The sequence below is a fragment of the Ammospiza caudacuta genome, chromosome 16 (assembly GCF_027887145.1).
Source record: "Ammospiza caudacuta isolate bAmmCau1 chromosome 16, bAmmCau1.pri, whole genome shotgun sequence".
Taxonomy (NCBI): domain Eukaryota; kingdom Metazoa; phylum Chordata; class Aves; order Passeriformes; family Passerellidae; genus Ammospiza; species Ammospiza caudacuta.
Genome location: NC_080608.1, coordinates 17,490,098 through 17,515,768, shown reverse-complemented (window position 1 = coordinate 17,515,768; position 25,671 = coordinate 17,490,098). Strand labels below are relative to the sequence as shown.

Genomic DNA, 25,671 nt, shown 5'->3' with positions numbered 1-25,671 from the left:
AGGGCACAATCCCGAGTGTGTGTGCGTGTCCTGAGGGCACAATCCCGGGTGTGTGTGAGTGTCCTGAGGGCACAATCCCGGGTGTGTGTGCGTGTCCTGAGGGGACAATCCCGAGTGTGTGTGCGTGTCCTGAGGGCAGAAGTCCGGGTGTGTGTGAGTGTCCTGAGGGCAGAACCGGAGCGCTGCCCGGGATTTGGGGCCGACCGGCGCTCGGGGCAGCCGCTGCACTGGGAGGAAATCATTCACTCCTTTTCTCCCCTTCTGAGTTATTTCCAGCTGATGTGCGTAATTCATGGTGCTTAACACTTTAAAATGCCCATTTAGCTCACAAAAGGCACCAGTCCCTCTGCCTGGGACAGGTGAGGGCAGCAGGGGGGGTCAGACATTGATCTGTAGTGACCAGGGACCGGAGCCAGGGAAGGCCTGAGGCTGTGCCAGGGGAGGTCAGGCCGGATTTTGGGAAAGGTTCTGATTCCTCCAAGGGTGCTGGCACTGCCCAGGCTCCCCAGGATGGGCACAGCCTGAGGCTGCCATAGCTCCAGGAGGGCTTGGACAGCGCTCCAGGGATGCACAGGGGGGATTGCTGGGGTGTCTGTGCAGGGACAGGAGCTGGGCTGGATGATCCTGTGGGTCCCTTCCAGCCCAGTGTGTTCCGTGATACCCCCGCTCTCCAGTGTCACCCCCTCAGTGCTCCCCAGCACGGGACCAGCCGCTCCCCTGCCCGCGGTGCACAACGCGGGAGCAGCGCCGGGCTGTGCTCCTCGGGGGAGCCGCTCCAGGGCGATCCCCCGGGGGGGTGACCTGACCACACTGAGGAGCGACGCGACCCCTCCGAGGGAGACCCGTCTCCCATGGCCGGCCTCCCGCCCTCGCCATCTTCCCCCTCGCGCTCCCCGGCCCCGCGACAGACACTTGGCGCCGCCAATCACCGGCCTCCCTCGGGAGCGACGCCTCCCTCCGCCAATCAGAGGGCGAAGCAGCCCCACCCCTCCCCTCCCCGGTGGCCTATAAAGCGTTAAACCACGCCCTCTCTTCCCCTTCCCGGCTCTGCACTGAATGAAGCCCCCGCTGGCCAACGAGAAGTTCCCGCGGGGCTGGATGGACAGGTGCGCTGTCCAATAGAAGCGCAGCATTGCTGCGCGTCGGCCAATAGGACGCCACCTGCGAGCGCGGGGGGCGGGCTCTCCCTCCCCGCGGGCCGTGGCCGTCGCTCCCGCTGCTGGAGGGAGGCGGCGGAGAAAATGGCGGCCATGGCTGCGGAGGCGGCGGCGACTGCGGCGGTGCCGGGGGACGGCGGGGCCGGCGAGGCCGAGCCCGAGATGGAGCCGATCCCGGGCAGCGAGGCCGGCGCGGACCCTCTACCGGCCGTCAGCGAGGCCGTGGAGTCGGCGGTGCCGGATGGCGAGGAGGCCGACGGCGGCAAGGCCGAGGAGCCGCCGCCGGTGCAGCGCGCCCGGAGCCCCGGCGGGACCCGCGAGCCGGACGCGGGAAGGACGGAGGAGCCGCCGCCGCCGCCGCGCAGCCCGGGGGTGGAATCGCCGCGGACCGAGCCCCGCGCAGCGCCCAGCCCGGGCTGCTCGGAGCCGCCGCAGCCCTGCCCGCCGCCCGAGCCGGCCCGGGAGCCGCCGCAGCCCTGCCCGCCGGCTGCCGGGGGCTCCGCGGGGCCCGGGGAGGAGCCGCCCCGGCCGGAGGAGGAGGAGCCGGATGCTGCTGCTGCTGCCGCCGCCGCCGCGGTGGAGCCCGAGCCGGCGGTGCCCGCGGCCCCGGGCGGAGGGGAGGCGGAGGTGCCGGCGCTGCTGCCCGGCTCCGAGGTGCGGGTCACCCTGGACCACATCATCGAGGACGCCCTGGTGGTCTCGTTCCGGCTGGGAGAGAAGCTTTTTTCCGGGGTCCTCATGGACCTCTCGAAAAGGTGAGAGCTCGGGGGGAGCCGAGCCCGAGCCCCCACCCAGCGCCGAGCCCGGGAGCGCTCCCGGAGCCGCCGGGGGCGGGATGGGGGGCGGCCCTGCCGGGAGCCTCGTGGGCTCTGCACCTTCCCTTCCCTTCCATCCCATCCCATCCCATCCCAATCCCATCGCTCCCCATCCCAGCCCTCCTCTGCCCCGGGCCGAGCAGCTCCTGCCCCCGCGTCCTCCCCGGGGAGCGGAGCCGCAGCTCCCGAGCATCCTCCCCTTCCTCATCTTCCTCCTCTTCCTCCTTCTCGACCCTTCAGCCGGGGTTGGGCAGGGCCCCCCGCCCAGGGAATGGCAAGCGGGAGCGCCGGGAGAGGGGCGAGCACACGGGCACAGCCCTGGGGCTTGGCCGGGGCTCCAGAGCATCCCTGCGTGCCGGGAGCAGCACCCGAGCTCCGAGCCTGGCGTTTATTGCCCTCTTTGTACAGAACCAGAGCCCTCATTGCCCTGCTCGTTCGGGCTTACATTGCCTAGGTAACCTTCTTTTTCAATACATACTATTTTCCAGAATAATGGTTTTCCAGCTAGGCTCTTGCAGTTGTTAATTAGTACTGATTGCTCCTTGTACCCAATGGACGGGGTGAAGTTTCATGGTTCTTGAATATCCTTGTGGACTGGGGGATTTTTATGTATCTCTGAATAACTTATCAGACAGCAGGGTTTGGGGTTTGATGTTTTCCACTGCCTTTCAGTAGTGAGATGCTCTTGGGAGACCAGAAATCATGGTATCTTACGAACAATCTAGGTTCTATCAGCAGGTGAAAATTCTTCTTCATCTTAGTGGGGTTTTTCCTAGACATGTAAGGACTCTGCAAGTTCATGAGAGAAAAGTGAAATGTAACAAGGTTATTATTTAAAATAATCGGTATGTAAAATATGCAGCACTTTTCTCCCTCAGATTTAAGCTGTGTGGACATATGTCTTTTATCACTCCTTTTATGTTGTTAGTAGCTGTTCAGCAACTTCCTGGAGTATTAATATTGTCGGTGCTCCCTAAAAGGGAACTTGTGGCACTCCTGGCTTGGGCCTCAGTGCGTGGTTGGGGTTTGACTCAAAAGGCCTTGTCTGACCCCCAAGTTTTGGATAATGTCAGGGAGTGACGATTTCAGTCTGTCGCTTGATGAGGTGTGAAATGCTGAGCAAAACTCCAGCCACTTGTGGGCTCAAACAGCATCTCAGATCCGGGCAGGAGGCGACACAGATGAGGTGTGATCCTGGGTAACACGAACTCTTTTGTAGGTTTGAAGCTGTCCCTGCTGAATGCCATGGTTTCCCTGGGCAGGAGGGTGGCAAAGAGTGCAGGGAAATGCCAGCTTCTCCTTTTCTCCTGAAAGGGCTCCTGTCCTCCTAAACACACCCTGGCCACAAACATCCCGGTTTTCCCAGGCTCTGGTGCACTGGGGAGCCCCTGGCAGGCAGCAGATCTGCAGCCCTTTGCAGCAGACGTCACTTTGCAGGCTGGCTGCTGCCGCTGTGCCTCGGTGGGAGCATCTCCAGCCTGCCTGGGTCCAGGGCAGCTCCTGGGACAAAGCTTTGCCCTGGGAGCTGTGCAGGAGCCGTGCAGGGAGGCTGGGGCTGGCCCTCCCAGCTTCTCTTGCCAGTGGAAGAGAAAAGCACCTCTTTTTCCTTCAGAGGTGCTGTACATGGCAATCCAGGAGCGCAGGTTTGAATTCTCAAGGCCAAGCTCTGCCGAGGCCCTGGACAAGAAGAGCTGAGTTTTGAGACATAATATTGTGTATTGTATATACTGTAATATTGGGCTGGTGACAGCAAAACGTTGGTAGATAACAGGAGTCTCTTATCAGATGTCTCAGAGCAGGAATTGCAGTGGGAAACAAGCTCTAGAAATAGTCCAAGAAATTCCTACCTCTAAGAAATCGAAGCATTATTTAAAAAAGTGTTGCCTGTGTGTCCAATAATTCCATTTTATCACTTCTGTGGTGACTAACAGGTGGTATTGTCTAGGTGTCAGCTTTTCCTTATATCTGTTTATTTTTATTTGGTGTAGCAGCACCTGGACTTGCAGAACATGAATATTTTTCATGAACTTCCTTCTGTGTGTGTGGCAGGCCCTGGAATTCTTGACATAAGTTTTTCCATTGGACCAAAAAGAAAAAAAAAAGGGCAGGGTTAAATGAAAACCACCTAAATTCCATGCATTTACATGACAACACTGGGATTTCCAGCATGGGAGATGAGTGGTTGCTGAAATCTGTCTCATTCAAATGCATGGGAGTAATCTCAATTTTCCTAATGCCAAAGGGATCAATATTTTAAGACTGACAGTTTTTACTCAGTAAAAGTGACAATTTGTATTAGAATTTGCTCATTCAGTAGCTTCCAAAAGTGGCTGTGTTCAGTGCACATGCTAATGCTGTGTTCACTGTATGATCAGAGGGAAATAATTCCTATTCCTGTTTGGATCTTAATTCCTCTTTCCCCCCTGCACCCTCCAGAGCAGTGAAGGTGCTTCTTCCATACAGTCCTAGGAAGAGTAAGTTTAAGTGACTGTTTTGAAAACCTGTTCACTGTGTCCTTTTTTGTCTACTCATGTAATTTTCTGAATTACTTGCACTCCACAATGAAAGAAAAGCAAAAATATCCCCATTTATTGTGATTTTAAAAGGTTTTTTGGCTGTTTTATTACTTTTTTCCATTGTTGAGATAGTGCCCTGACTTTGCATTTTATTCTTGGTGACATTGATGTGCAGTCAGTGATATTTGTGTGAGGTGCTAAATCCCTCTCCCACCCCCTGTAAATGGGATATCCCTTTAGGGGTTTGTGCTCAAGCCCCTGGGTGCTGAGTGGGTTTTATTCCTGCATTTATTGGGGTTAAGGAGGCCCTTCCCTGCCTGCCCCAATGGCCATCTCCTGTTCCTGCTGCCCAGGGAGTTTTGCAGACCAGCAGAGAGCAGGAACCCACATGTCCTGAGTGCCAGGTCTGTTTGTTGTGCAGTAAATCCTCATCTGGAGAGGAGCATGTCCCCACTTTGCTTACTCCGCAGGCTCATTGCACAAATCAGGGATGTGTTCCTGCTGTTAAACTTCATTAGTGCTGCTGCCATTACCTCTTAAGTGCTTTCCTGCTGCCAGGGTGAGGCTCTGCTGGGGGTTCTGGGCTGGATGTGCCTGATGGAGACAGGGAATGGAGCAGGAATGGTTGGGGAAAACCTCAGCATATCCAGGGCTGATCCCACAGCTGGGCAGCAGGAAAGGAGGGGGGAATCCTTCCCTGCTCAGGTGAGACCCCACCTGCAGAGCTGCCCAGCCCTGGCCCAGCACAGCACGGAGCTGGAGCTGCTGCAGAGACCCAGAGGAGGCTCCAGGCTGCTGAGGGGGCTGCCAGGAGCATCCTCCCCCTGGAGTTGGGCTGGCAGAGCTGGGGATGCTCATTCTGCACAGGAGAACGTTGTGTGGAGAGCTCACAGCACCTTCCAGAGTCTGGAGGGGCTGCAGGGAGGCTGGAGAGGGAACTTCATCAGGGACTGGAGTGGCAGGACAAGGGGAATGGCTCCCACTGCCAGATGGTGGGGTGTTGGGAATTAGGAACTGTTCCCTGGCAGGGTGGGCAGGCCCTGCATCCCTGGCAGTGCCCAAGGCCAGGCTGGATGAGACCTGGAACAACCTGGGGCAGTGGGAGGTGTCCCTGCCATGGCAGGGGTGGCACTGCATGGGATTTAAGGTCCCTTCCAGCCCATCCTGGTTCTGTGGGGTTTAAAGTCCCAGTGAGCTGTGCCTGGCATTGCTCACTCCCTGTTTGCTCAGGGGACAGGAGATGTCCATCCCACCTGCTGGCTCAGGGTAAATCCTGCTCTGCACCTGGAGGAAGTTGGTGGGAGGGAAATACCTGAGAAGTGTAGCATTTGTAAATCCTAAAGTACAGGATTAAGAAGTTGTGGTTTTAGTTTGATCTTCTGAAGATTGGATAATTATTTCTGTGTGTATTTTTTTTTACCTCTCTAAAGATTAGGGGAGGAGGGGGGGATTAAATTTATTTTCTGTTGTTTTGCCAACAGTCAACACTTGGCCTATTTATTGTTTTATCATTTAACTGAAATTGTCCTTCTAATCCTGCAGATGTGAAGGACATGTGTCTTTTCTTCTCTGAACCTGTTCCCTTCTGACTTGTGTGTGTTCATAATAGTTCTTGAACAAGAGAGAGAGAGAGAGCAAAAAGTTGTTTTGTGACCTGAGAGCCTTGGTTACATATCCAGAGGATGTTCAGGGTATTCCTTGTGACATATGTTTGAAATTATCTCTTTATTGGGCTTTGGTTATGGAGGATAAGGAAGGACTTCCTGCTCCAAGGTGTGCACGAGCTGTGTGATGAAAATAAACTTTTATAGGCAATTTGCAATTCTTACAATCCCAGAAGCAGTTTGCAGGTACAGCTCTGACTCTTGAATCCTGTGCTTTTCCCAGTTTGTTAATTCAGCTTCTACTGCAAGGGAATGATGTGAGAAGGAAGCAGCAGAAGCCTCACTTCAAAAACGTGGTACATTTCTCTCTGCTCTTTCGTTTAATAACCAGGGACTGCAGGTGCTCATCCTGGGCTGGGAAGGACTGGGGTCTGTAGGATACCTGTTCCTCTGTGATGCACATTCTTAACAGTACAGAAATGTCTGTGGCTCAGGGTTGTGTGTTCTGGTTTATTCTATTTTAGAACTTGCACTCAGTTCCCAAGGTCCCCACACCTCGTCCCCTACCCTTTTTGATTTCTCAGGAGCCCACAGGAGCTTGGTGAAATTCTGGCATTTAAGGAGCAGCCCCAGCACTTCTTTGACATTTGTTTTTATTGTCCCCAGAATGTGGGAAGCTCAGGTGTGATGAGAGAGTGGTTCACAGGGTAATTCAGGTGTCTTTAGCTGGAGAGGTTTTATTGAAGGTGTGAAGTGCAGCCTCACTTAGAGGGTGGGGTTAGAGCTGGGTTCTGGATTGGGCCTCAAGCTCTCCTTTCCTGAGGGAATCCGTGGTCTCCAGTTGTTCTTCGCTGGTCTGGGATGTGACAGATAATGGCTGACTGTCCTTCCTTGTGGAACTCTCTGTGTTCCAGCAGCATGGCCTCTCCTGCCTTCTCAGGGTTCCTTGGCTTGGTTCAAGGTGTTAAAGCAGGGCAGGGATGAAATTTTCAGTCTGCATTCAGTTTATGTTCTGTTATGGACTGATGAATCTTGGCCATCTTGACACTTCAGGTCATCCATTATTTAATGGTATCATTCTGTTCCATATGTCCTGCTCTGGCATATGGATGTTCCTGAGGAGTATATTCAAGGTATAATCCTTCAAAATAGATCACAGCCAATGTATCAGCAAAGTGTCTGCTTCAAATACAACTGACAGCTAATAATGGCAACAGATGTAAAAATTAAAAGATATTGCAGTTTAAACAGGCCTTCAGCTTTATGGATGTGCCAGTAAAATGATGGTAATGGTAATAATTAATGGAAAGCCTAAACTCAGAGCATCCTGTCTTTTCTTCCTGCTGTGCTGTTCCAGAGAGTCACTCACACTGCAGTCCTTTGCCATGGGTTCGGAGCTCTCAGTGAAATGTGCATTTTCTAAGCTATTTAGCCTGGTGCACATTGCTCAGGAGGTGAATAAACCATGGTTTGGCTTCTGGCAATGCTTTTTTCAGGAAGGTGCCTGCACTTAAAGCAATATATTCCATCCTGTGCTTTATCACACCAAGTAAATCCTTCATTAAAAATAGGTTGTTGCATAATCTGTGTTTTCAATGCAGGTTATTTTGAGGACTTCTGCAAAACTTTGTGTTCAAATAGCTGTGATCTAACTGTGTATTACATGGAATGTTATAATTTAAAGCCTCAGTTTAGATGCATGAAATACATATCCGTAGTTCTTTCAGCATATTATTATACTCCTGGAACTTCCATCCATGCAATAAAAATGGCTTCAGCTGTTGCTTGTCCTGGCTTTTGCAGAACACTGAGGTTGAACTTGGGTACAAGAGCAGAAAAGCTAACTGGAGATTTCTGCAGTGCAGGAGATTGCTGATCAGCCCTTTACCACAGACAGAACACTTGAACACGAGTTTCTCTGCTTTGTTAGTATCAGTTCAATGTGTCCAGAGACAAATGGGGAATAGTTCTGAACCTGCTCAGGGGCTTCACTCCTTTGGCAGAGCAAGGGGCTTTTCGTTTCTCTCCCTTTGAGTAGGGAAGTCAGGCACTGGAGGCTAAAGATGAGACCATAAAGCTTTAGGTACTAATGTAAAACACTTTCCCCCAGGGAGTGTTGTTTATGTACTTTGTTTATGTACAAACAGTAATGAGTTAAAATGGGATTTGTTCTGTATCTCTCATGGTTATTTCTGAAAAAATACTCTTTAACTGTTCTGTTTTGCATATAAATTGAACAGTAATATGCATTCATTGTGGTAATTCTGCTGTAGGATTTAGGTTTGAAAAAAGTGGCTTTGCTTTCCTTAAGTACTTAAGTTTATATGTCTGTAATACAAAACTCTCTGGCTTTAAATGACGGAGGTTTGGGTTTGGTACCCAAACTGGCTTTGGGATGCCATGGCTGCCTATTAATCAACTTGCAGCTGGCAGACTGGAAGTGAAGCCTCCCTGTTTTTACCCTATTTCTGTCTCTGCACACCCTGGTCAATTGAAAGCTCCTCTCAGTGTAAATATCATTGCAGTGCCAGAATTGATCAGGCTCTCAGTTCAGTACAGGTCCTGGTGTCCTGTTGCTATTTCTGTCTCCATGAAAATGTACATTTTGCAGTGCATCTTCAGCAGAGATCCTGCTGATTGCCCTGGTTACTTGAAAACCTCTGAGAAATGAGTTTTGTACATCACACCCATCCTGCCTTAGAGGTGCATTCTCAAGGCAGATGAGAGCTGGGACACCTTTGCAGGAGGAGCTGGCACCATGGAGAGCTGGCTCTGATTTCCATGGGCAGGGAGCAGCAGGGCTCAGCTTCCCAGCACTGCTTGGGGTTGAGGCTGCAATTCCTATTCCTGAGGCTGGTTTTCTAACACTTCCCTTTAGTGAATGGTGCCATTCCTTGGGCTGTGATGTCTGAGGTAGGAGTGTTACAGACTCAGGAGTGGGCTGGGCAGGGAGGAGCTGCAACTTGGGCACCAGGGGATTTTTATTTTAAGCAAACAGCAATTGCAGTATAGCTCTACTTTCATCCGGAAAAGCCTATTCTTGAAATCTTGTGGGGTAAGGTGGTATTTGGGATCAGTATATTGACAAAATTATTTTGTTGTTGGAATAAAGACAAGGTAATTACTTGTAGAACTTAAACATGGAAGGTGTGACGAAAGGAGCCTGTTGGAGTCTCACTGTGGGGAGCTGGAATTCTGCTCAGGGCTGATCTAGTGCCAGCCATGACTGACTGGGGGATCAGTAAATGTCATGATACAACTCAGCTGTGTGCCTTGGAGGTTTTTAATTTTGTTTTCTATAGATGCCTTGTGGTCCTCCTTCATCTCTGTGGCAGATGAACCAAATGCTTTTGCAGCTTTTCTCTCTAACTACTAACACAACTAACTAGTTAGCCTTGCAGCTGGTGTGACAAAAACTACTGTGGGTGTATGAGAAGTGTTTCTCTTCAAGGTCCATCAGCCAGGTGTGTGAAGATAGGCCTGGAAATTCTGGTACATGCAATAAACACTTGTGCTTGCTGCAGAACTAATTAGATGCTGTGTCATGCCTTGTCCTGAAGAGGTTTAAGCTCACGTCTTCATTCTGCTGCTTCTCTTAGGAAAAAATAAATCCCTCTTTTCTTACCTTGTTCTTTGTCTTTATTCTTTCCTGTAACCTGTACTGTTTCATTTGCAAGTTTTTCTGCCATTGTTTTCTCTTCTTTGTTTTTGTTTCATTCTTCCAAGTTGCTGGAGGACTTGGTTAGCCAGGGAGAAAACAGAGATAATCAAAAACTGTGTATAGATACAGTCTGCTGTTGGGTGAGGCCAAGAGAAGACACAATACACTGAGCTGTTGGAAATAATGATCATTCCCTTGGCTTACCAAATATATTTTGTGCTGCAGGTGGTCCTGACTAATTGTATGTTCTGTATGAACACCTCGTTTACAGGAGTAGTGCTGCACAGAATTGGCACAATATCCATCAATGTTCTTTACTTCCCAGTTCATTCATTGGTAGGGCTGAGAGAGTCTGGTTTATTTTCTAAGCAGTACCTTTGATGAGGGATTCTCTGTGTTCAGGGCTTCACTTTGGATTGCTTTTGTGTCTTGGACAAAAATTACCCTTTGTGGCTTCCTGTTCTTAGTCCTGGCCTGTGTTTTGTGCTTGAAGAAGAGAGAGTGGAAGGTGCAGAATGAATCTTTGATTTTCTGCTGTCAGGCATGTGCTGAGCTTTCCATCAGCTCCTTTGTGCCTTTGCAGTGCACACCTTGCTGGGGAGGCAGTGGAATGAAAACCTGGGAAAAGAGAGATGAAATACTTGAATGGGATCCTTCTGGAAACCCTTGCAGTCCTCTTCATTCAGCTCTTCCTAGTGACAGCTAATTATGCTGATTTCCTGACAGAGTCCCTCAAATGCTCTCTGGGAGAAGGGCTTGGCTCAGGGAATGGCCTGGGAGGGCTGGAAATGCAGTTCCTGAGGCACTGAGAGCAGGGTGAGGGATGTTTGTCTGTGTGGGGTTTGATGTCCCACCCCTGTCTAGTTCTGCTGCTGTGCTCTTTGGGAATGGAATTTGCACAGCAGAGATCTTGCCCTGTCTTGTTTTCAGCTCTTAGCATAGATTAACTTTTTACCAAATCCTCCTAATCTTTATCAGGTGGTGAATGATATGATCTGGATCTAATTTTCTTTTAGAAGCTGAAGGTCTTGATGGCAGTAACACTGAAAATATTGCTAATTTAATTACTGTCAGCTGATAGTTTCTTTTAAAGCCCTACTTGGAACTGAGTGACTTGCTTACAGTCCTTTGTGGAGGAAAAGTATTTGTGGAAAAGCAAGTTCTTTACCCTTGATGGACTTGTGGAACTTTAGGGAATGTAAAACTTAGTTGTGAGCAAGTCCCTTGTGGTTTAATGCCAGACCATAGGCTGGAAAAATGTCTGTACAAGCTGAAATGCAGACTGGGTGGATAATTTAATCTTGGGTGGGTCGTTTGCTTCAATTGCAACTTTAGTGTAGAAAGGAGCTTGTGATAAGCAAAAGAACAAACAAGGGGTGGCTTTTGTTGGGGACACTGCAAAGAACCTTCTAACACATTTTCAAATCCAATTTTGAGGAAATAAAGGCAACATGTAGGCACTTATACAAATAAAAGTAAATAAAGTTCAGTTTAATCAGCTGAGGGGGTGCTGCTGTTGAGCAGCCGCAGTGCAACACAAACCTGAGGACAGATCTTGGGGAGTTATTGCCATGTCCTGACCTAGAGCAATTCCAGTCTGGAGAAAAGGAGTGAAAGGTTTAAAATCTTGTTTGCTCGTGGAACAGTGAGGATCAGTTTATTCTGAGTTGAAATAAGGGGAGTTTTGCTGGGAGAAATTCAAACTGGGCTGGGGAATTCGGGACTATAAAGCATCAGGTGCTGAGGCTTTTGTGGATGGAGGCACTCCCTGTTCACTGCAAGGATTTAGGCAGCCCAGATTTGTCTGTGTTCAATCTGAACTGTTCATCCTTTTCTGCTGTGCTAAAAATGGAAGAAAAGTTCCTGAAGATGCCTTTTCATAAAGCTGACTTAGTATGGAAAATGAGCCTGGGTAGATTGGGAGTTGTTGGGGTGAGTTTGGATGTTTATAAGCATTTTCCAGATGTATAAAGTTAATTCTTTTGCTGCTGTCTTGGGGATATTTTTGTTACATTTTCTGGGCATCTTGTTGAGAAGCTGATAATAAGTGAAGTTGTGTGTTTTTTGTTCTCCACTGACTTCATTTGGTGTCTTGCATTTTCAAAGCTTCCCATAAGGCTGGATGTGAAGCTTTAATTTCTCTGGGGTTCACGGTTTCCAAATGCTGGCTACCTAATGCAGACAAGTTTGCAATTGCTTTGTGACAAACGCCGCAAAAATTCGCTCCAAACATTGAATTTTCTTTCTCTCTCTCTTGAAGGTTTGGCCCCCATGGAATCCCTGTGACCATATTTCCTAAAAGGGAGTACAAGGACAAACCTGAAGCCATGCAGCTCCAAAGCAAACCATTCCAAGAGGAGGTGCAGGTGAAGTGCGAGGCCGACGCCGCGGTCCCTGATGACTCCTCCCTCACGCAGCCCTCAGAGCCCAGCATAGCTAAAAGCCTTTGGACTTCTAAACCACCTCCCCTCTTTCACGAGGGAGCTCCCTACCCTCCTCCTTTGTTTATCAGGGACACCTACAACCAGTCAATACCTCAGCCTCCACCCCGGAAAATCAAGCGGCCCAAGCGGAAAATGTACAGGGAGGAACCCACTTCCATCATGAACGCCATCAAGCTACGGCCCCGGCAGGTGCTGTGTGACAAGTGCAAAAACAGCGTGGTGGCAGAGAAAAAGGAGATCAAGAAAGGTGGCAATGCAAGTGACTCTTCCAAATACGAGGACAGTAAAAAGCGAAGAAACGAGAGCGTGACTACTGTGAATAAAAAACTTAAGACTGACCACAAGGTGGATGGAAAAAGCCAAAACGAAAGCCAGAAAAGGAACGCTGTGGTCAAGGTTTCAAATATTGCCCACAGCAGAAGCAGAGTAGTTAAAGTTTCCGCACAAGCAAATACTTCAAAAGCGCAGTTAAACACAAAAAAAGTTCTCCAGAGCAAAAACATGGATCATGCAAAAGCTCGGGAAGTCTTGAAAATGGCCAAAGAAAAGGCACAAAAGAAGCAGAGTGCAACCTCCTCTTCCAAAAATGCACATTCAAAGGTCCACTTCACGCGGCGTCTTCAGAACACCAGCTCAGGGTCCCTCCCGCCCCGGTTGCGCCTAAAGCCGCAGCGGTACCGCAACGAAGAGAATGACTCTTCCCTCAAGACAGGACTTGAGAAAATTCGGAGCGGCAAGATGGCAACTAAGCCCCAGTCTCGCTGCTCCTCCACCCGCTCAGCAGGTGAGGCCCCTTCAGAAACCCAGAGCCCCTCAGAAGGCCCCGAAGAGGCCAGCAGTGAGGTTCAGGACACGAGTGAAGTGCATGTAACTGTTGATCAGGATGAACAGCAGACACTGGGCAAGAGAGGCAGCAAAAGCAATATAACGGTTTACATGACCCTTAATCAAAAGAAATCTGACTCTTCCAGTGCATCAGTTTGTAGTAGTGATAGCACAGATGATTTGAAATCCACCAACTCTGAGTGTAGCTCTACTGAAAGCTTTGATTTTCCTCCAGGCAGCATGCATGCACCTTCCTCCTCCTCCTCCTCTTCCTCCTCCTCCTCCTCTTCGAAGGAAGAGAAAAAGCTCAGTAATTCCTTGAAAACAGAAGTCTTTTCCAAAAACGTCTCTAAATGTGTCACACCAGATGGCAGGACCGTATGTGTAGGGGACATTGTTTGGGCCAAGATTTATGGCTTCCCTTGGTGGCCGGCCCGTATCCTTACCATAACGGTGAGCCGCAAGGATAGCGGGCTGCTGGTGCGCCAGGAGGCTCGCATCTCGTGGTTCGGCTCCACCACCACCTCCTTCCTGGCTCTTGCACAGCTCTCCCCCTTTTTAGAAAGCTTCCAGGTGCGCTTTAATAAGAAGAGAAAGGGTCTGTACCGCAAGGCCGTCACTGAGGCAGCCAAGGCTGCCAAGCAGCTCACGCCCGAGGTGCGGGCCCTGCTGACGCAGTTTGAGACGTGAACGTGGAGAGTAAGGTAGGCAAGAAACCTGGAGGCTCCACCAAACCCTAGCCAGGTTAGAGAGAACTGCCCCAGCGAGGTGGCAGAGGCAGAAGTTGCACTCGGTTGACTGACTGCTCCTTTCACACGAGGCTCGTGCCGTGCGGAGCGGGTCCTGACGGTTCAAACCAATTGAACATGCAATCAAAATTAGCCTACGAGTGAGGACTGAGGTATTTTTCAAGTGAGAATTTTTTTTAAAGAGAAAGAAAAAAAAACAAAAAACAAACCAAACCACCCGATGCATAGGAGCCATAGCCTCAGCTGGAAGGCAGCTGATTTGCAGGGAATTTTTTAGTAGTTTCTACCCAGTATATAACTAGTTCTGTGTGGCCAAGGGTTGACACGAGGGATGAAAGTAGTAGCTGTGACATTTTTGTTTTATTAGGTGGCCCATCAGGGAAGTGTAGAAATGTAAGCCTTGTCTAAATGGTCTTTAAAGATTATTTTTAATCAGTCTCTAATGGATTTAGTCTGGCCAGGCCCGGTGGGCTCAAGCTCCCCTCTGCAGGCCGGTTTAAATGGCATTGGAGACGTGCTCCAGGTTGGAAGGAAGAAGAATTTTAGTGACTTAAAGACCAGATTAAATGGGGTTTTATCGTAGTGACCGCTTAAACACTCAACCTTTCTATGCACATGGGGGCACAACTAAATCACTTCAGGGTCGGAGAAGTCGAGGGATGCCTGTAGCTCTAAGACAAAGCTGAGGAGGCCTCAGTGTTTGGGATCAAGGGCTGTTAATGCTGCATAGGTGTGAATCATTCTGGTCTTTCTTCCTGAAGAAATCTTTCAGGCCATTTGCCTGGAGGTTTAGCTTAAGAGAGGCTTTGTTTTGAATGTGTAAATAATCAATTGCTGAAATTGGTCAGATTTTCTCCTGACTGGTTGTTCCTAAATTCTTAGGATACGTCCTAGTAAATTACACTTTGTGAATTGTCAGATGTGTAATTGTTGCATTTTGGATGTATCTAACTTTTATTTTTTCTTTTTTTTTTTCTTTTTTTTTTTTAACTATTTCCGTTTAAGGTATCTGTTTGCAGGTCAGAAAAATGAGATATGTAATTGTGTAATGCTCTGAAATGTAAAAAAACAAACTGTAAATAAAATGGACTAAATCTGAATTATTTGTGTGTGTTTCTCAAAAAGCTTTGAAACAAATCCAGGATGTCAGAGTATTTTATCTGTATGCCGGATTTAGAGGACACCCTTTAAAAGTAAATTGTCCTTTTTCATGCATTCTTAAAGATGAAGTGCTTGATGTAAATACCATTGGTATACTTCAGTCTTAATTTGGAGATGATTAATTATCTGTCCCTTTTGTTTCAGAACCAGCTCTGTAGAGGGCTTTCTGGAAAGTTGATTAAATTTCTCCCTAAATTAGCTTTTGGGCCATATATTTGAGTAGAGCCTGTGGATAATGTCACTTGTACAGTGGGGAATGTTTCAGTTTCCATCTCAGAGCAGTCAGAGCTGCTCTCCACTGCCATTCCAGCTTTTCTTGCATGGTTTTTGCTCACTATTGGGGCATTTTCATGCAATGCACTTGACTTTTTTTTTTCTGTGAGTTTTGGTCCTTACCTGACCATGTGAATTCCTGTGTCCTCCAACCCATTCCTGCTTCAGCCTTGCAGTGCCTTGTGAAGAGTCTCCTGGTGCTCATCCCAAAGCAGTTTTCATCCTGCTTTTTCCAGGATTGCCCACGCAGGCAATCGTGACAAATGTAAAAAATTAAGCTCAGACTGAAATTAAACAGACATGAAAAAGGGGGCAAGGATTTAATCATTGAACCCGGAAAATATTTTTATTTTAAGATTTAATTTCATATGTTCATGATACTGTCTGGTCTTGCCAAAGCATTCAGTTTCTTTTTACCTTTTTTAATTATTCTGTCATGCCCACAGAACTATTGGAAGTCTAAGGTGTCAAACCCATGTCTGTTCAAATTTTCCTCAAGATCACGGTCATTAATTGCTAATTAAGCTTCCAAATATACCAGCTTTACCTTGGCATTCTAGCAGTTCCCAAAAAGCCCCAGTGGTCAATGCTTTTTGAATGTGACAAACACACAATAGATTTTGTAAAAGGAAAAAATAATTGGAAAAAAAAATCTGTTCACTTCTCTGTATTCTCTCCTGCAAACAGAAACAGTTTCTTTAAGTAAATAAGCTGTATTTTGTTATTAAAGCAAGCTGCTTTTTGGAGTCAGGAACCCATGTGAGGTGGGTCAGATGTCTGCCCCACTTCCTTGAGGTTTAGAAGCTCAAGTGAACTGGCTTTAAGTTAGTTGTTGTAAGCCAAGTAGTGGCAAAATCAATATTGACATTGTTATTTTTTCTTAAGAAGACCTGGAAGCTTTGTTTTCTTAATTTATATAAAATTAGAGTAGCACTGCAGCTTACATAGGCAGAGTTTGCTCAGGTGTTCACTGGGGAGCAGGAAGTGTGGGAGGGCTTTCTTTAAGTGGTTTTATGTTCAAAAGAATTGTTTATGGAAGGCATTTAAGTCAGTTTTGATTGGTAGCAGATGAGCTTTAAGTCTTTCCTCAGTTTCATAGTGAATGTTCTGTATGGCTGCAGACTGAACAGGGCTCAAAACAAGTAATTTGTTTTGTTAAATTAATATTTTACACCACCATGTTGCAGTAAGTTGAAAATCTCCTCCTCGTGCTCATCCCTGACTCTGGTTTAACCCCAAAGGAGCTGCTCCTGTGGATGCAGCAGCTCCCAGGGGCAGAGCCTGGTTCAGGCAGGCACAGGGTGAGAGGAGCCTTGCAGGCTGGGACAAGGCTTAGGGCTGGTTTAGCCGAGCTGTAACCCCACTTTGTGTGTCCGTGCCCCAGCACAGCCCCAGGGCTGGTTTAGCTGAGCTGTAACCCCACTTTGTGTGCCTGTGCCCCAGCACAGCCCCTGGGCTGCCACTGTCCATGGCCTGCCCATGGTTTATTTATCCATTGCTCCCACCAGGAACACCCTGTGGGGACAAACAGGCTCAGGGGGGCCAGGAACAATTTCTTCCTGAAGGATGGTTGGGATTGGGACTGCTCAGGGAGGTTGAGAGTGCCCATCCCTGGAGGTGTCACCTGGAGGTGGCTCTGGGCTGGGGACAGGCTAGGGATCTGGCACAGAATGGACTTGGTGACCTTGGAGGTCTTTTCCCACCTAAATCCTTCAGAAGGCAGCAGCAGCACAGAGGGGGACTGCTGTTTTCCCATCAGTTTAGTGGGATAACTGGCAAGTGGTGCCTTTTTTAGTTTCTGGAGTGCCTCTGTGGGCTGTTGGGTATTTATGGGCAGCCAGGTTAGGGGAGAATGGCACATGGTGAGTTTCAGGTGCTCTGTTCCTCTGGGGATGTTCAGGTAAAATGCCTTGGCAGAGAGAGCAGTGACTGCACAGCCCAGAGCTCTTTCCCCAGAGATGTTTGTAGGTGTGAGGCTTCAGGAGCAGAGCTGGAAGCAGCAGGAAATGCTTGTCTGTGTCTGAAGTGGAGTCATGCAGGAAATTTGAACAGATATTTGTTGCTGTTCTAATTAGAGTTGGAGCTTTGTGTCAACACTTCGGTGAGATAATCATCTCTGATGATTTGGTTTCTCTTTCAGACATTGCTGTGTTCAGTTTGGAGCCTACCGATCTACCCTGGGTGGGGCTCCTGGGGTGGTTTAGGTTTGTGCGAGGCTGAAAAGACTTTTTTTGTTTCAGCATGGAGTAAAATACCTTTGGGTTTTTTAAACATAGTTTCTAACTGTGATTAGGATTAAGAGTAGCACAAGTGGGGAAGGGTAAGAGTTGCTTTGTGCATTGCTAGCCTTTAGGTCTGGTTCTATTTAACTCTCTTAAGTCCTGATATTTTCTTTCATGTCTGCTAAAACTGTCAAGAGTAGAAAAGGAACGTGAATTTAAAAAAAAATAGATGTCAGTAGCTCATTCTTAGCATCATCATCTGTCCTGCCTTGAGGAGCTGTGAAAGGAGCAGACTGATAATCAGGGAAAGGCTATTTCAGTCCATCCTTGGCTTTATAATTGTGTTCCAATGAATGCCTGCAGGAACAGCAAATTCAGGCAGAGCAGGGGGTCCCTCGCTGATCTGGAGCTGGAGATGAGCTGGGAGGGGAGTGCAGGGAGCTCGAGCCTAGAGGGATGGCTGGCAGTGTGTGGTGCCATAATCCATTGGGTCCAATGACTAGGACTGTTTAAAAATGGAATTTCTCCATACCTGACAGAACTTCTGACCATGGAGTGATCAGGGATCACCCACATTTAACACAGAACTTGTGTAGCTGCCTGAAGATCCATCAGGTCAGGTTTGAGATATCCAGTGTCAAATTCTCCTTAATCCCTGCTGGAAAGAGCCTGTGTGTGATCCTGGCCTTGCAGTGCCATGGCAGTTCCCAGCCAACATTTAACCCCCAGCTGCTCTCTGGGACACTTTGGGTTTTGGTTAAACAGTTCCCTCCCCTGGGTCACCCTGGCAGAGTTCAGTGGGGCTGTTCAGGTGGATAACATCCCCCTGCACTGTGGCTTTTCCCTTCCCTTCCCTTCCCTTCCCTTCCCTTCCCTTCCCTTCCCTTCCCTTCCCTTCCCTTCCCTTCCCTTCCCTTCCCTTCCCTTCCCTTCCCTTCCCTTCCCTTCCCTTCCCTTCCCTTCCCTTCCCTTCCCTTCCCTTCCCTTCCCTTCCCTTCCCTTCCCTTCCCTTCCCTTCCCTTCCCTTCCCTTCCCTTCCCTTCCCTTCCCTTCCCTTCCCACCCTCCTGGCACTTTCAGTCTGGTTTGTCTGACCCCATCTACCTCTGGCCTCTGTGCTGAGAACTGTTTGTGGCCATGTGGATGGGTTGTACCAAGCAGCAGCAATTCCTCCCAGGTCAGAAATACCTCTGATTATTGGGGTTTGATTGTTGGATCCTAAGAGCAGCTTATGGTTCCCTATGGTTTACTCATACATTTCACTCTTCTGGGTTACCTGGGATGTGGATACAATCCAGACTGTCACTTAAAGTAATTAAGGATTTTATTTCCTTTAAATTTAACAATGACATGAGTGCCCTTGTGGGAACACAAGGCAGAGCAGCGGTTGCCAGGCAGGGCTGTGGTGCCAGGGAGTTGGTGTCTGCTTTGCCATCCTGCTTTTTCCCTGCACAGCTTTGCTGTTGCTCCCAGATGGGGCAGTTTGGGATAATTCCCTGGAGCAGCACCTTGGTGCCAGGCACCAGCCACTGAGGAGAGCTTGGCTCTGTTTTCCTCAGGAAATACAATTGGTGCTGCTGGCAGGAGGTGGGAACAGCAGGAGCTGGGAAGTGGGTGGTGCTGGCAGACCAGGGCTTCAGAACACCTGAGCCACCTTGCACATCCAAGAGGGACACTTGGGAGCAAAAGTAAAAAGAAAAAGGTGGAATAACCTGGGAAAGGTGGCTCATGTGCTTGTGCCATGGGATGTGGTATCTGATCTCCTCTTCCTGCCTGCCCATGGCCTGAGGGCAGAACTTAGCAGCAGCCTGCAGGTAGGAACTGGCTCAGGGAACAAATCAGTGTCCCCTGGAGCAAGTTTGAATCCAAGCTTTGCTCCTTCAGTGTGAAGAAATGGATCTGTGGGGTTTCTTTGGGCTGTGTTTGACAAGTTACTTCCCAAACCAGGACCAGGCACATTGTGAGCAGCTGTAATTGCATTTCTGTGCCAGTGATTCCATTCCTCAGTGCAGAGGAGGAAGGGAGGGCTGTGGGAACCGAGGCTGTTCCAGGAGTGTGGATCCCTGTGGGATGGGGCAGAGGCACAGGGGCAGCTGGGCTCTGCTGAGCTGCAGCTGGGACAGGAAATAACACTTAAACTGACTTGGAATCAGGCACTGGAGTATTGATTGCATTTGTGACAGTGAAACCCTGGGTGCTGTGTGGGTAATGGCAGGGATTGAAACCAATGGGCCAGGCTGAGCTGGCTCAATGCAGCCAGGAGTGGGAGAGGATCTGTCCTGTCACTTTGGCATTAGCAAGGCTGATTTTGGAAAACCAGAATATTTGTAAAAGTATGTCTGTAACAGAGGACTGTCCTCTGTGTCCTGGTCACATCCTGCAGGAATCACACTTGGAGTACCCAGGTTTGAGCTGGGGAAAGCTGCACTGCCCTTCTGCCAAGGGCCTCGGGGTGCAGCCTCCTGTTGGCTGACGCCATTTATGGAACAGCAACTTGAAATCAGGTTGTTCTTTAGGAAAAAAACAGATCTAGGTCAGTTTTCATGTTTGCTTACAGATGTTTTGAATGTCAAAGGTGCAATATGAATAAGGAATATTCTCCTATGTTCCAGGCATGTGCTGGGAATCTGTGCTTTGGGAGGCAAATGCTTGTTCCCAGCAATGAGATTCTGTAACAGAGCCACAGCACATTCAGGTGGCAGGATTGTCCTTGCCATCCTTTAACAGGTGCACAAAGGGGGAGAAGGGATCTTGCTTTGTCAGTAAAATAAGCAGATACAATTACAAGCAAATATTTGCTTAAATGCTAATTTAGCATCATTTTTTATTTAGTAATGTGTAGGATTTTTGTTTGGCTTTAGGAAATGCTGGGGTTTAATTGCCCCTCTGCAGTGCTTCAGGACTTTAAAGCACGTGGTGCCAGCTTGGGTACTTAGTAGCTCTGGTGAAAAGGAACTAAAGCCACAAAAACGATTTTAAAAGAATTGTAGTCAGTTTAGTTAGAAGTTTAGTTAATGAAAAAAAAAAAGTCTTGAGGTATTTCAAGTGTTGAAGGATTTAGGAATAATCTCTTCTGGTACATTTATATGGAAAAAACTGGGTTGGATCACGTTTTAGGAATTCTTGATACTGTGTCATGTATTTCAGGGAATTAGGCACACAAAGGGAAGAATGTGTTGCTGCTCTTTGTTTTCCTGGTGGCTGAGGTTCTGCTGCTGGAGGCTCTAAAGGAAGGAAACAGTTCTTGCTTTTGGTAGTTCATCATCTGGAAGAGCAGTCTGGTTTCCCTCTTCTTCACTGGCTACAAATGGAATCTGTAGCAGGAAAATAGGAGTTTTGTGCCTTCTGTTCCATAGTTTTACACAGACACAGCATTATTCCCCAGGAAGGTGCATAAATGTTACTGTAACTATTTAAATTTGGGCTCCTGGCCTTGAGGTTTAATCCCTGATGGGAAGTGCTGCTATTTTTGCTTCCCTTGTCCTTCTGGGGTGCCTTTTCTCCCCCTCCGTGGCTGCCTGGTGTCCTTCTCTTTTCCTTTGGAGATAAAAGCCAGCAGTTTCAAAGGCAGCAGTTCTCTTTGGGCAGCAGTGAACAAAGGGATTGAGAAAATGTTCACATTGAAGAGTCAGAGTCCCCATGGCAGTGCTGGCTGCCAGGAAAGGGCTGTGTGAGCTGGGTTCACTGGGACAGGCAGGAAGGGCCTGAGCCTGTCCTGACACACATCTGTACCTTGTTCTGGGGCATCCTTAGGATGGCTCCATGGGGAAGGGGCTGGAGCCCCAGGAGAGGCTAAAGGGAACTGGGAAGGGGCTCAGCCTGGAGCAAAGGAGGCTCAGGGGGGCCCCTGTTGCTCTGCACAGCTCCTGACAGGGGGGGGACAGCTGGGGGTGTTGGGCTGTGCTCCGGGGAGCAGGGACAGGAGCAGAGGGAACGGCCTCAGGCTGGGCCAGGGCAGCTCAGGGTGGGCACAGCAGGAATTTCCCCATGGAAAGGGGGCTCAGGGCAGGCTCAGGGTGGGCACAGCAGGAATTTCCCCATGGAAAGGGGGCTCAGGGCAGGCTCAGGGTGGGCACAGCAGGAATTTCCCCATGGAAAGGGGGCTCAGGGCAGGCTCAGGGTGGGCACAGCAGGAATTTCCCCATGGAAAGGGGGCTCAGGGCAGGCTCAGGGTGGGCACAGCAGGAATTTCCCCATGGAAAGGGGGCTCAGGGCAGGCTCAGGGTGGATACAGCAGGAATTTCCCCATGGAAAGGGGGCTCAGGGCAGGCTCAGGGTGGATACAGCAGGAATTTCCCCATGGAAAGGGGGCTCAGGGCAGGCTCAGGGTGGGCACAGCAGGAATTTCCCCATGGAAAGGGAGCTCAGGCACTGGAACTGCCCAGGGAGGGTTGGAGTGCCCATCCCTGGAGTGCCCAAGGAAGGGCTGGAGGTGGCACTGGGGGCTCTGGGCTGGGGACAAGGTGGGGACAGGGCACAGCTGGGACTCAGTGCTCTAGGAGTGCTTTCCCAATGTGGGATCTGTGTGGGGGGAGCTGTGCCCTCAGCCAGCCTGAGCTGTCACTGTCCCACAAACCACAGATCCCACCTGGAGTGAGTGACCCCATGGAATGGGCGATAAACAGACAATGGGCTGCACTCAGGGAATTCAGTGGCACAGACACTGAGCTGACCCAGGTGATCAGGTTTTCAGTCACTGTATCTGAGAATCACAATCCCCATAGAATCCCAGAATCCCAGACTGGTTTGGGTTGGGAGGGACCTTAAAGCTCATCCAGTGCCCCCCCTGCCATGGGCAGGGCCACCTCCCACTGTCCCAGGCTGCTCCAAGCCCCGTCCAGCCTGGCCTTGGGGCAGCCACAGCTGCTCTGGACACTCTGTGCCAGGGCCTCCCCCTCCTCCCAGTAAGAGCTGGTGGCTGACTGGTGTTGGTTCATGCAGGGCTACAGTTCTTGGGCTGTTCCTGTCTGCTTTATCATCATTTATTCCTGTTCTCTGGAGTACATGGGCAAGCACAGGCAGCCATGGGAAGGAAGCACCATGAGCAGGTTTTACAGTTCCTGCTCCCTCAGGCACTGGGCTCCTCTGTGGAAGGGCTCTGCAGGGTCACATTAGCTTTGTGTTGGGGGCTGCCATCAATGTATAGATTTTGTGAATTAATCTCCCTGCTTCCTGAGCTGTCTTTAAATGTCTTTACAATTGGAATTCTCTCTGGATGCTGAAATGGGGTGAGATGTAACAGATTGGTTCTGTGGCTGCTCCTCAAACCCCAGCCCCGGAGGAGTTTGCTCACTTGTGTCTGTCTTGTGATAATGTCAATCTGTTTTTTGTCTTCTGCACACGATGCACAAAGCAGGTGAGCCAGTAACTTTTCTGGCCGCCTCAGCTTTTGCTTTACCTACTTTGCAACATGTACTGGAAGACATTTAACCATGTTCCCTTTCTCTCCCCTTTTCAGCTCAGAGACACTAATGACCCGCTGTTTTTATGGAACCTCACTACACTGCCACGAAGAGCACCAGCTCATCAGGACTGAGAGAAATCTGAGACTGACTTGTCCTATTTTTCCTCTGAAATCTTCACCAAGTAGTAAACATTTTTTTGAAGGGGAAAGGGGGTAAAAGATGTTAAAGCTCCCCCTCGCACCGTTAGGGCATCTGTACCTAATGTACATTTTCCTTAAAATTTCAAAAGATGTTAGGAAATATTTTATAAAACTTTTTTGCAATAAATGACGCATGAAATGACGAAAGACTCTATGACACTTACATGCAAGGAACCACTTGAAATATTAGGATGAAGACTCACTGCAGATAACTGGGGTTTTTGTAATGTGACAGTCACGTTTGTATGTTTTGAGAGGTGCCAGTGACGGAGCCAATTTGCCTGGGAAGTTGACTGTAACTTTTGAACTTTTCTTTTTATTCTTGACTTTAGCATTGCAATTTTCCATTCTCTGAGGCTTAGTTAGTATTTAGTGCAGGTGTTAGCAGAGCTGTGATCTGTGATCAAAGCATGTCCAAACCCAGTTGTATTGTGAAATATGAACAGTCCTGCTATTGAGACCAACATTTCCCATAGAGGTGATGGAAAGGACAGTGACCACAAACTCCATGGATCTCTGTTTTATGGGAAAGCTCCTTCTGTGTGAATATGGTTGCATTTTATTTATGCTATTGTAACACTTAGGGAATTGAGGGTTGTGGAATAACCTTGAGAGGGGCTACAAGGCAGAGAGCAGCATTTTGCTTATAATCCTATAACAGGATGGGAATCATGGATGGAGAGTGATTCAATGGGATGGCATTTCTATTTCAAATCATGGCTTATTTTTTCCTTTTGACATTAATATTTTTCAGATAGATAACTAGTAGAGAGCAAAGGTTTTATTAGAGTTTCTGATGGTTGTTGATCTGAGTTGGGTTGACTTCTTTGAAAAGCTGTAAATCAAAAAAAAAGAAACCCACTGGGTTTTATCCATTTTATTCCCCTCCCAGAAAGGTCTTGGGTAAGACTGACTTCAGTGGAGCTTGGGAATGCTGGACACGCTGCTGAAATCTTGAGTTATTAAATATTAATTTATTTGTCACTAATTATTTCCATTGTGTGCACACTGTCTCGGCAGAACCATTTCTTTAAAGTTCTTAGCAGGGGATTTATTGTGTAACCTGGGAAAATAAATATTTGTTTTGAAGATATGAAAATGTGCACATAATCTACTAAAAGTCAAATTTCTGTTTCTATAGAGATGAAAGGACTTGTAGGAAACTCTTTTCCTCCTTACTGATATCCTGATTGAATTGGAGAAAATAGAATGTCTTTGTCTGGATTGCTTAAAACCAGAGACTCTTTTCCAAGGGGCCTCTGGGTCAGCACAAAGACAATTTCTTCGTGTCTGGAGCCTGAATGAACCACATAAAATTTGAAGTTAGGACAACTCTGTCATTGGCAACAGGTTTATACTTGTTAAACAATCGGAGAGGGGGAAGTGACAGGCTGGGACAGGCCCCCAAAGCCCAGCCAGGCCCATCAGGGATTCACACACTGAGTGTGTGGCAGCTCGTGCTTTGTGCTGCTTCAGTGTCTGCTTTTCAGAGCTAAATTCTTTATTTATAAATGCAGAAATTGAATATTCACTACCTACTTTTTAAAATCAGGCTGTACAATGCTGTGCAGTGCGTTCAAATTGTACCGTTTGCCATAACGATTTCACCATGAAGTATAAACATTTTTTTTTAAATTTGGATGAATATTTGTTCTACAGTGCTTTTCCTTTTCACCAGTGGAAGAGGCCCAGCAGTCTGGTCCTGCTCAGGGCCTGGGATGTGACTAGAACTGAAAGCTTGAGACATGTGAATGAGGAAAGGGGTGCCTTGGTGCCGGCTCCGTGCCAGTCTTTCACCTCCGCTTGGATTGACAATGGATAGGGGCTCGGCCTAATCAGGTACACTGTCCCCCACCTCCCCAGAAACCAAACAGAAAAGCCACCAAACCACATGGCACAAACCAGTTTCTGCTCAGGAAAAAGGCCCGGGACTGTGGTGGCAGGGTTGTTGCACATGGCGTTGAGGAGTGCCTGCTGTTGTTTTGGAAGCCGGTAGTGCCTGGCTGTGCCCCCGGATCCCAGGGCTCTCCTCCCCTCCCTCCCTGAGCACAGCAGCTGAACCAGGAGGGATTAACCCAAGGGATGCAGGTGTGCACTGGAGAATATGGGTATAGAGCAAATAGCATCCAAGGGAGCTCATGTCTGCCTTGCTTTTCCCAGCATTGCGTTGGAAACCACATTTTCATTTGGAAATGAAATTGTCAGGGATATTCTAATGAGAGAGAGTGACAGTAATGTATTGCTTTTCACTTTTTTGCTTTAGTTGCTTAATATTTAAGCTTTGCTCCGTGCTACCTTCTTGTCTGTATATTGAATGGTCACTATGCCTCTTTCATTTTGTAGACTTGAATGAGGAAAATCTGATTCACCCTTTAAGGTTTGCTGAGAAGTAAAAATGATAAAGAATGTTGTGTAACATTTATTCAAATAAAGCCTTGATTTTTTTCAGTGCTCTTTTAAAGGGAAATAATGTTTTGATGTCTTTAACTTTCTTGCTTTATTAGTCCTTGACCCCAAAGCCTTTGATTTATGTCAGAAGTGGTTTTTCTGGATTAAACAAAGATTAAACTCAGCTTGCTGGTCCACTGCTGGAATTCCATCATGTGGACAAGTCTCTACCTAACCTCACCTTTCACCACA

The 25,671-nt window shown here is 48.4% G+C and overlaps 1 protein-coding gene across 2 annotated transcripts; it reads left to right on the top strand.

Annotated features, from left to right (window-relative positions):
• Positions 1–1,241: 1,241 nt before the first annotated feature.
• Positions 1,242–25,458, top strand: PWWP2A (PWWP domain containing 2A). Of its 2 annotated transcripts, XM_058815327.1 has the most exons (3): positions 1,242–1,912; positions 12,014–12,981; positions 22,885–25,458. In XM_058815327.1, the coding sequence occupies exons 1-3, from the start codon at positions 1,242–1,244 to the stop codon at positions 22,896–22,898; spliced, it is 1,653 nt and encodes a 550-aa protein (XP_058671310.1). In that variant the 3' UTR covers positions 22,899–25,458. The 2 variants fall into 2 exon arrangements, with proteins under 2 accessions (XP_058671310.1, XP_058671309.1); XM_058815326.1 differs by lacking the exon at positions 22,885–25,458 and having other exon boundaries at positions 12,014–13,712.
• Positions 25,459–25,671: the final 213 nt, after the last annotated feature.

Excerpts from the sequence above, each read along its gene's own strand:
- PWWP2A (XM_058815326.1), top strand. The coding sequence starts at position 1,242 with ATGGCGGCCATGGCTGCGGAGGCGGCGGCGACTGCGGCGGTGCCGGGG. Across the intron at positions 1,913-12,013 it reads CTCATGGACCTCTCGAAAAG|GTTTGGCCCCCATGGAATCC; the intron begins GTGAGAGCTCGG and ends TCTCTCTTGAAG.